General features: G+C 29.1%; 1 protein-coding gene across 1 annotated transcript; it reads left to right on the top strand.

Moving 5' to 3' along the window:
• Positions 1-3,640: 3,640 nt before the first annotated feature.
• Positions 3,641-7,002, top strand: LOC132036179 (stem-specific protein TSJT1-like). Its single transcript, XM_059426444.1, has 4 exons — positions 3,641-3,941; positions 5,140-5,380; positions 5,608-5,728; positions 6,483-7,002. Exons 1-4 carry the CDS (start codon positions 3,730-3,732, stop codon positions 6,668-6,670), a joined length of 762 nt encoding a protein of 253 aa, XP_059282427.1. The 5' UTR covers positions 3,641-3,729; the 3' UTR covers positions 6,671-7,002.
• Positions 7,003-12,031: the final 5,029 nt, after the last annotated feature.

Below are 12,031 nucleotides of genomic sequence, written 5' to 3'. Positions count from 1 at the left end.
TCTTTTTTTTTTCCTTTGAAACACGATCACTAGAACAATATTCTAACATCATCTTTAGTAAGAAGATTTTTATTCTTTAAAACTAACCTTCAAAGGACGAAATAGGTAAATATGCATTTTCAACACCGTCTACCTAATATTCCATTGTTTTCAAAGCTATTAGACCACCGAAATAGGTAAAACTTAGCTGCTTCTTTGGTACAGAATTTTTTTGGACAAGAATGCCCCTAACTAACACACAGGACAAGTTTGGCAAGACGGTGCTTGAATTCGGAAGATTGATAAGTGGAACCTAAGTAACATTTCATCATGAGGATAAAAGATTTGCTGGAGTTCCAAATTAAAATCAAGGAAAGATTTTTGGAGTTCGGATCTTTACAAGTTCAATATTAAGGAACAATTCATAGGGTTTAAAATTTTGTTGGAATTTCAAAACCAACAAAAATTTATGAAGGTCGAATATTTATAAGTTCAAAACAAGTAGTAATAAAGTTAGAGCTTCAAAGTCAAGAATGTATCCATAGAGAACCACCTTCTTGATTGACTATATTTGAGTTTTTGGAGTACTTTAGGATTATACTCCGTGCTAAGGACTTGTGCTTGTGGGTCACGAATATTGCAAACTGGCGAATCTGATGGTCGACAATCGTTGGCTTACCAAAGACTTGTCCGCTGCTCCAACGGGCGGAGCGTTGATTGGTCGCTCAAGAGACTGACTCTCTCTTTCTCTCTGTTATAGAAATACAAATAGGAAAGGCGAGTAAAGTGATTGAGAAAGTGTTCATTTTCGCTGCAAATCGATCCATGAAATTCAAAACTTTATAAATTTTACTGTATTTTGAAGGAGAACTTTTTATCCAAATCTTATTTTCGCATTAGAAGTAACAAATACTCTATTATTTTAAAATGGTGACTAAAACCTCATAACAAAACAAAAAAGACTGACCGTCCCACCAAATTTTTATTACTAGTACTAGCACTAGTATTATTTTAAAAGAGTGAATCTCACTTTACCCCCCTAACATTTAAGGGTTGGGAAACGATACTCCCCTCACATATTCAATGGGAACGATAACCCCCCTATCCAATATTTTTCGGTGAGAATAAATAATTAATTTCAAAAAAATAATAAAAAGTCACTAAACTAGCCATTAAAACGAGATTTAATCTTTGTTAAATCTGATTTAATCTTTGTTAAATCTTACCTATATTTTTCTCTATATGTCCAAGTTTTGAATCTTTCGTCTATATATATATTAACGATTAAAATTAAAACACAAAATTTGGAAGACTGGAAACCAAAGAGAAGATAATTCAATTGCTTATGTAAAATAGTGCTAAGTAGTAATTATTAAATTTATCAATATATCTCACGACAAGTAACAAGAGAAAGTTTCTATTTATATTTTGGACGAATTCAAAATCACGACTAAAATCATATATGATATTATTTTGATTAAACGTAAGATACTAAATGAAAAAGAAAATAATTAAAATATCATAGTAAGAAAAACAGAATGAGAAAAGGGTTAGAGAAATGTGTGTGTGTGTACATACACACACATATTCATTATGAATTAAATCTAAAGATTAAATCAAATAATATTTAAAAACATTTAATTTGTTTCCTTTAATTTCACAAAAATATCGTTAATTTGAGTATATTATATTGAAAATTAGATGATACTTGACATTTTGTTATGATACAATGCACTCAAACAAGCCACATCACAATGTAACATAGATCAGTGTCTTTTAATGTCATCCACTTCGTACAATACTAGTTACTATTTAGATTGTTGAATAATTAAGATCTTGGCCCTCCGGTCCCCCAAACCAAAAAAAATAAAAAAAATAATAATATAATAATAATGAAGGAAATATAGCTTGAAATTTATTAATAGAATTTTTCAAGCAGTTGTTATACATTATTTTCGTAAGAATAAAAGGAATTTATTAACAAATAGCTATATATCGTATTTAATTCTAGAAAGAAAAAGAAAAAAAAAAAGATCTTTATTAAAAATAAAAGATTCTCACCGAAAAATATTGAATAGGGAAATTATCATTCTCATTCAATATATGAGAGGATATTTTTTCCCAATCCTTAAATATTAGGGGGTAAAGTGGGAGTCACTCATTTTAAAAAGAATATCAAAGATCAAAGAGAAAACAAAAAAATGAATAAGGGCCCCCCAAAATAAAGAAAAGTGTAAAGAGTGTACAAGTGTCGGAAGAAAACAGAGCAAAATCTTATCAATGAGAGAGTAATAAAAGAAGGATTCGCTGACTAGGATTCGTGTCAAACTCAATTCAAATATTTATGGCAATGGATAAGATCTAGCTGATTAATGATGAATAATTCCTCGTATTTCCCACCTACTCAATTTTTCTTGATTTTATTTCTCGAAAAAGTATTTGAAAAGTTCCCTTATTCTCCAACAATCTAACAACCATATACTACATTAATTTCATTTTATGTGTATTAGTTTAATTTAAAAATATAAAAGGACCTTTCAAATTTATTATTTAAACTAAAGATATGTATAAATATTAAAACTATTTTTTAAAATTTTATATGTATAAACATTTCAACAACAACAACGTACTAATTAATTATTTATTCATTTAATTAATTTAATAGTGTAATTTGACAGATGAAATATCCCTACCTCGTGGAGCTAGAGAGATATATTGTATCCGAAAGATCATCTATTCAAGTAATTTTTAACATGGCATGTCATTGTTAAAGGAAATGTCATTAAAAAATAAAATAAATTTAAAAATGACACTGGATCCCAATTCACCTTTTTCAGTATAAAATTCTATGTCGTTAATGCATATTATCAAAATAAATAAGTAGCAGTGAATGATGTAGCATATAGCCAATGAGTTCAATTCCAACATTTTCAATCTAGATTATAAGTATATATGTAAAAAGAATTATAATTCTAGAAAAAAATTATTGAATCTTTATTTTAAATGTACCTCCTACATTCCAAGCGCAGTGTAGCGGTCGATACACTTACCCTCCACGTACTCACATCGCGATTTTACCTGAGCATGATGTTTAGATATTTAATGATGAGAATCAGGTTTGGTGATAAAAATTTAAAGGAACATTATATTTATATTTTAAATCCACCTCTTCATAAAAATGCGCCCATTTTGTCGGAATCCTAAATTTGCCTCTATCTATTTCATTAGAATTAAAAAAAAATCCAACATTAGAATGAATGAGTAAGGTAAGATTTGACACCCTCCATATGCTTTTCTCATTAAGAAATTTTATTTTATTATTAATAAAAATTCATATCGACACCCCTATCAGCTAAAAAGAAAATGGAGGTACTATTATTTTATCATTGTCACCTCCACCTCAGGAAAAAAAAAAACATCTAAAAAAATTATAGTTTTCCTTAATTCAAGAATTGTTTGGCACTAAAATCTTCTTTCTTATTGCCCTTCCAAAAAAATTAAAAATCAATGGTCCACCACATGCCCACAGTTTAGAATAAAATTTTACCTCTGTTTCAAGATTCTAAATGGATAACTCTGACACCTCTATGACTCTTCTTATCTAATCTAAGAATAATAATCCCATCTTCTTTTTTCCCCCTATAAATACTCAAACATTTCATTATCCATTCTACCTAATCATAATTGATTCAATTTGCTTCTTATAATTTTAAGATCTCTATTTGTTTGTTTTCAAAAGGTTAAAGAAAAATGTTGGCAATATTCAAGAGTGGTGTTATTGATCCACCAAAGGAGTTACAAAGTCCAGCTTCATTACAAGCATCAATTAAAGCTGCAACACCTGAAGAAACTATGAAGAATTTCCTATCTGCAAATCCAAATAATGGTTTTTCTATTGGATTTATGGATAAAGCATTTTTGGCCTATTCTAATCGTGCTAGTTCATACAATACTTTGCAAAGGTATATTATAAATCCTTTTTTTTCTCTTAAAATTTGATTAATTCTGAATAGGGATGACAACGGCACGAGGCAGGACAGGACAAAAAATAAATGAGGTAGAGATGACAATAGAGTGGGGCAGGGGAAAACATTGTGCAACTTATAAATTTGACCGGTCGATAAATAATAATTAAATTTACTAACCAAATGTGTAGTAAAATAACAGCAACATGTCCAGTGTGATCCCATTCTGGGCAGGGTAATACCTTACCCCTACTTCTATGAGGCAAGCAAAGCAGGAACATATACTATTATGTATTAAAAATATATATTTTATATATATTAGTTGTCAATATACAAAAAAATATACATTATGTATATTATAAACTAATATACATTATGTATATTATAAACTAATATACATATTTTCGTGCTATTATTTTGATTGATAGCTATTTATGTCAATTTCTCAAACATAAATGAGTAAAACAACAAAGCGAGGCAAATGAGTAAGAATACTTAGGTAACCATAAATTTTGATATTAGTTCCTGTATAGTGTACTTTTGGTCCTTATGCTTTTGAATTTTCGCAAATTTTAATTTAATTGTTATATCATTTAATTAACTTTATTTAATTGCTATTTCATATATAGATGGTGTAATATATACTCCTTTTTCCAAAAAAATTAAAATAAGCTTTTAATTTTAAATTTAAAAATTATCCTTTTTTTTATAGTTAAAAATAGATTACCCCAATTTTTTTTATTTAACTTTTTAAATTATTTATCCAAACAGGCTACACATAATATCTAAGGTTTATTCTTTTTTCCTTTTAATGTCTTAAAAATATTTTTTCTAAAAAAATAATTTAACTTTATTTTATTTAAAAAATTTCTTTTTGGACCAAATTAAAAAAGAACAATTTTTTTGGGACGGAGGGAGTACGTTCTTTTAAAACGGCGTAAATGTACTAGTCTTGTTAGGAGGTCTACCGGAAATAACTTTTCTACCTCCCAAGATCCCAAGGGAGGGGTACTGTGATTTCACTGGATATATTGTTGGTGGTGGTAGTGGTGGTCTAAAAGTACCTAGTATTATCTCATGTTTTAATTATTGTTCTCGAATTCTCCCAAGTTTATAATTTTTCTGCCTATGAATATTTTATATGATGCAAAATTATTGATATATATATATATATTTATATATTTTTTTTTTGTAGGATGTTCTGTGGTTTGAATGACATATACTGCATTTTCTTGGGAAATTTAAACAACCTATGTGCTCTAAACAAGCATTATGGGCTATCAAAGAGTGCTAATGAGGCCATGCTTGTAAGTGAGGCATATCGGACCCTCCGTGATAGAGGCCCATACCCGGCCCATGAAGTCCTCAAGGATCTTGAAGGTAGCTTTGGATTTGTGATATATGATCACAAGGCTGATGCAGTCTTTGTTGCCCTTGTAAGTATATATTACAAACATAGAAATACTATTATGTTTATTTTACCTTTTGGACAAGTTACACATTTGGCCGTTCGACCAAAAATATTTATAGCGACTACCCTATACATATAGTATACTGTCGTTATACATATGCTGACTATAATTTTGCCTTAATTTGTTTTATAAGGTCATGCTATATTTTTTTGTGTCACTAATTAATATCATGAATGGTGTTATATGAATAGGGCGGTGATGAAAAGGTGAAGCTCTTTTGGGGCATAGCATTTGATGGATCCGTGATGATATCTGATAATGTGGATCACATAAAAGCAAGTTGTATCAAATCATTTGCTCCCTTCCCAACCGGTATGTATCTCAAATCTCAAATTTAAAAGTAATTCCTAATTTATTGCCGAATTAGTGCCTAGTGGAAGCTTAGCGCACCGAGTTATCATATTTTTTTAATCCCCTAAACTACAAGGGTTACCAGGGTCAAATTGCACAAAACCATTGCCTTTGGTCACGTGCTAAGAATAGCGGGAGCTTAGTACATCATGGTGCCCTCTATTCTTTATTCACTAGGCTACAAGGGCGGATGATGAAAATAGTGAGTAAATTGCACTAGGCCCCTACTTTGGTCACGTGGTAAGAACTCGACACGTGACGAATTGGTTAGGCGCAAATTATAGTTCTGAATCTTGCTTAGGACAAAGCTTAGTATTTACACTTGTCGAAAGGTAGAGGAGTAGGTCCATACTTTGCAGAGTTTCAAACCTACGCATCAAATTTTTCTTGATATCTAAAAGAAAAATAGAACAATTATATTACGAAATTTGGACTCATAGTTGTCAAAGTTCATTTTAATCTCAGGCAGGGGCAGATTCAGAATTTTACATTTGTAGGTTCCAACGATCTCAAGTTAATATATAATTAGGAATGAGTCACAATAACATTTATAGACATTTAGTAGATTTCGTACTGCATATATAGAGTTTGAGCAAAAGTTGTTGAATTTCCTAATGCATATGTAGGGTCTTGAGTACAAGTTGTTGAGTTCTCGTGAACTAAGTTATGTGTAATTCCGACTCTGATCTCGGGTGTGATTGATGTGTTTTTGCAGGGTGCATGTACCATAGTGAAACAGGATTGAAGAGCTATGAGCATCCTAGTTACAAGATGAAAGCAATGCCAAGAGTTGACAGTGAAGGTTCAATGTGTGGAGCTTATTTCAAGGTTGATGTATACTCAAAAGTTAATAGCATGCCAAGAGTTGGTAGTGCCGCAAATTGGGCAACTTGGGGCCAGTAGACACTATTTTGGACCTCATTAAAAAGAAACAACAACACTAAACAAAGACTTGTTATCTTTGTCAATTATTGCTGTCTTTTCTGATTATCTCCATTGTATTTCAATCATTTCATCTTCCAAAAGGCACTCAACCTTGTGAATTGTCTTTGAGATTCCTAGATTGTAAGATACTTGTTTTTTTTCTTTTGTCTTTTTGGTTTTCTTATTTATTTAGTTCTGTTTGAGTAGGAAAAAGTGATGTGCAAATTTTCCTCTATGATTAGGGGGCTTTCATATCTTCATCTCTTGTATGTATAAGTTTCAATATCAATAAAAACTTGACAAAAAATAAATGAATGATTTAATTTTGAGTTTAGTAGGTGATGCAACAAAATTATAAAGTTTGAAAAGAAAAGAAGAGGTTATTACTACGCGCAATGCATTTATGTTTTGGAATGACTTGAAGTAATTTATAGATAAAATCTTCATAAAAATTGAAATTTATAATCTTAAAAATAATACATGTTATTTACTAAGGGCGGATCCATACTATTAGGTGTGGGTTCGTGGGAACCCACAACTTTCATTCGAAGTTTGTATTTATAATGTGAAATCCTTCAAATATATAAGAAATTTGAGTTTGAGAATCCAGTAACAATAAATATTGCTAGTTGGGAACTCACAAATTTTAAGTTTTGGATCCGCCTATGTTATTTACTATAATGTAAGAGTGATCTAATCGTGTAAAAATTGAATTAGGAATCAACTAATAAAGACCCTCTTAGTTCATCCGTATATGTTTGACTTGCAAACATTTGTTCATTTTAAATTTTAACAATTTAGATTTATTCTAGTTAATATATTAAAAATTGAAGATCCATAGAATTTACATTTGACGCTTCAAGACTTACTTTTGCAATTTGTATAATATAAACAGCCTTACTTTATGCATCGCGTAACACTATGATTTGACTTAATGCCTTCTCTCTAACTATTGTACCATTCTTTTGGGAAGTTTACCCTTTTTTCTTGCTCTCCATTATGTTCACTTATCATATTTAACTTATTCTGGGTATTAAATTTTTTTAGCAGGGGGCGTTCCTTTATTAGGTTTTACATAACATAAATTTGGATTAGTTAGGGTTTTTGGAACATCGGACAAGAAATTAAAAAAAAATATTACTTCCTTGTTTTAATTTATGTGGCACGCTTTTTTTTTTTTTTTTTTTTTGTCTGTTCAAAAAATAATGTCACTTTTCTATATGCGCTTTTTTATTTAGTTGGGTTGGATTTAAATAGAGCGGATTTAAAAATGAAATCAGGTTATGTTAGAGATTTCCGTTAAGACAGGGTATATTTGAAAACTTTAATAGCGGGAGGGATATTTTTGACCCTTTTCCCTAAAAATAATTTACTTTATGAGATGATTTATAAAGAACACAAATATCTAAGGCTTATTTTGGACAATAAATTTTAAAAGTCTTCATTAATTTTTTAAATTTCGTGTCAAATTAAATATTACCACATAAATATTATTTAGGATAGAGAATCATATTTAGTGTCCTCATTAACTTTAATTAGCTATGCCCTCAATATGCCTGACGTGTTTACAATGTGACCATAAATTACCAAGACCTTAAATTGTGGAAGGTCACCAAATCTTTCAAACTCGTTTGCTATGTGACCACAAATTTATATTATTCTTTATTATCAATAGAGAAGGAAAACAGGCAGGAAACAGACCAATGATTATTAAGCATATAAAAAGAAACTAAATAAATATGAAGACGATTGTCAATGTGGACCAGTGTGTACACATAAAGCACCAAATGTCCACCTCCCTATGGTGATTATGTCCCCCATCAAAATTTTCTATAGGAATAATTTGTACAAATGCAAACACTTCACGTCGTCATTTTATATTTAAATTCTATCTCAATCTAAAAATTTGTACAAAAATAAACTCGGGTCATAATTTTGGTACACCAATCTTTGCCTGACTAGTAAAATTGACATTGTTCATAAATTATGTCGAGGGAAACATGACTTTAATACAAATTGTTCACAAGTTTTTTAGATAAGCAAAACTTGTCTTGCAAGTGATAGAGACGGTCGTAACTTTAATCAAATTGTCCACAAGTTGCTCAGATGAACATAACTTTAATCAAATTGGTCACAAGTTTTTACGGGCAAATTTGCCTTACAAGTTATACCGGCGGGCATAACTTGAGTACAAATTGTTCAAAAGTCCCATCAAATCGACAACTTGGGTTGTGACAATTTCACCAATTAAACAATTTTTATATCACCTAGTAAGATAGATTATATATTTTTTTTAAGAAAATAACTAATATTTAATATTTAGTAATATAATGTTTAGCTAAATATTGCTAATTAACAAGCCATAAAAGAAAATGACCATAATCTAAAAATACTAAGTAATGCTAAAATAAGTATTAATAATATGACAAAGCAAAAAAACTTAAGTTATGTATTTTTACTCTCTAAATCAATTATGCAAAACTAAAGATAGATATCCAACATTATTGTCATTTAGTGGTAAATTGATTTCTTTGTTAGGATTAGTGTTGAGTTGGTTTTGGTTTGGACTTTATTTGAGTTACTAACATCTACAGGATATAAAAAGTTATTAAATTCAAAACCTAAATGTTCAAGCTTGAATAATATGATAATAGATAAAAAATTACGAAAAATTTAAGAAATATTTATAAATTACTTTACAAATAAATATTTTTATGTATAAAATATTTTAAAAATTGAATACATGTAATGTTAGGTGATGTTATTTTTTAGAAAACCAAACCAATTATTTATTTTATAAGGTAAACCAAAAATATTATTTTTTCGATTTATCCACTTAATATACTTCTCATTAAATATTATTTTTATATATATACAAATTGTTTTCCCATCAAATCGACAACTTGGGCTGTGACAATTTCACCAATTAAACAATTTTTATATCACCGTGTAGATTAAGATTTTTTGCTAATATTTAATAAGTATAATGTTTAGCTACTCTCTCCGTCTCAATTTAAGTGTCTTTCTTTATTTTTTATTTGTTCCAAAAAGAATGTTTATTTCTATATTTAGTAAGTTGATAATTCAAACATTCTACATGACACGTTTATAACCACAAGATTCAAATGATATTTTAGTATATTACACACATTTATTTGCTGAAAAGATTAAATATCTCTTAAACTCAATACCTAGTTAATCCATAAATAAATTGGGATGAATTATGGAGGGAGTATTATTCATCACGTGAGATCATAGTTTTTCTATCTCTCAAATGTTAGGTGATGTTATTTGAAATTACAGATTATTTATTTTATAAGGTACAAAAATATTATTTGATCGATCGTATCCACTTAATATACTTCTCATTAAATATTATTTTTATATATATCCTTTACTTTTTTACCTACATGAAAAAATACGTTATGACTAAAATAACCAACATTAGAAATTGAGCTAGTGACCATATTTTATCATGCAAAATTAAAGAATGTCAATCATTTATTTGCTGAAAAAGTTGAATATATATTCTGATAAAAATACAAGCGGTAGCATGTTCATCCATAAATAATTCACATTAAGATCGTATCCACTTAATATACTTCTCATTAACGCTTTTGAAATTATACGTCCGTACCCCACGTGTGTTACCTATTTTTGTTGTTGTTGTAATCATTTATCCGAAAAAGTTAAATACATATCACACAAAAATACAAGCATAGCATGTTCATCCATAAATAATTCAGATAAATTATAGGGACAAGAAGTTTTATTCATCACATGTGAGATCATAGTTTTTCTATCCCGCTTTACCAACTGACACAAAGTATAAATCCTGGTACTTCTACCCTCATCTTAATAGAATTCACGCACAACTTCTCTTTGTATTTATTTCTTTTAAGTCTTTTTTTCTATTCTGTTTTAATTGGAGCACCAATGAATAATTTATTTTCAGAAAATTTAAACTCTTTTTTCCGCAAATGATTCACATAAGTAATGCTTTAAATGAATATACTCAAGAGGAATATTCAATAGTTGAAATCGTTTAACAACCCAACGAAATTGGAAGTGGTTGTTGAAATGGTAATAAACAAAATAAAAATTTGTGGTTGGCAAAGTGAGAAACTAAAGTAAACAGAAAGTTAAGAAGAATAATTATCAGTGTTGTTGTGGTGCTTACGCTTTTGGAAATTATACGTCTGTGTGCGTGTGTTACCTATTTATTTTTATTACATAAAGTCATCCAACTTAATGAAATTTATCACACCAAAAATACTTTCATTTTTTGTTTCATAATAATCATCCAATTTAATTAAAGTTTATCATACAATATTTTTTTAAAAAATAAAAGTCATTCAACTTTGACCAAGTTAACTAATAAGTAAATTTAACTCGAATTCTTATATTGTATATCAAAATATGACATGCCAGTACTCGATCTAAAGTAGCTAGTTAACTTAATAAAATATAAATGTAGTGGATCAATTTTAGAGACCTTCCCTCAGGATTCTCTTCATAACACTAACTATGTATTGCCATTAATGACAGTATTAACAGGGTAAGAATTGCGGGCTATTTTCTTGGTTGTTAAACTTTTTTCCGTGAATGATTCACATAGGTAATACTTTAAATGAATACACTCGAGGAATATTCAATAGTTGAAATCGTTTAACAACCCAACAAAATTGGAAGTGGTTGTTGAAATGGTAATAAACAAAATAAAAATCTGTAGTCGGCAAAGTGAGAAACTAAAGTAAACAGAAAGTTAAGAAGAAGAATTATCAGTGTTGTTGTAGTGCTTATGCTTTTGGAAATTATACGTTTGTGTGCGTGTGTTACCTATTTATTTTTATTACATAAAGTCATCCAACTTAATGAAATTTTATCACACCAAAAATGCTTTCGTTTTTTGTTTCATAATAATCATCCAATTTAATTAAAGTTTATCATACAATTTTTTTTTTTTTAATAAAAGTCATTCAACTTTGACCAAGTTAACTACTAAGTAAATTTAACTCTAATTCTTATATTGTATATCAAAATATGACATGCCAGTACTCGATCTAAAGTAGCTAGTTAACTTAATAAAATATAAATGTAATGGATCAATTTTAGAGACCTTCCCTCAGGATTCTCTTCATAACACTAACTACGTATTGCCATTAATGGCAGTATTAACAGGGTAAGAATTGTGGCCTATTTTCTTGGTTGTTAAACTTTTTTTCCATGAATGATTAACATAAGTAATACTTTAAATGAATACACTCGAGGAATATTCAACAGTTGAAATCATTTAACAACCCAACAAAATTGGAAGTGGTTGTTGAAATGGTAATAAAC

This window comes from Lycium ferocissimum, chromosome 11 (assembly GCF_029784015.1).
Source record: "Lycium ferocissimum isolate CSIRO_LF1 chromosome 11, AGI_CSIRO_Lferr_CH_V1, whole genome shotgun sequence".
In the NCBI taxonomy this organism is placed as follows: Eukaryota; Viridiplantae; Streptophyta; class Magnoliopsida; order Solanales; family Solanaceae; genus Lycium; species Lycium ferocissimum.
Note: the sequence above shows the minus strand (reverse complement) of the source record. Positions and strands in the feature narration are given on the sequence as shown.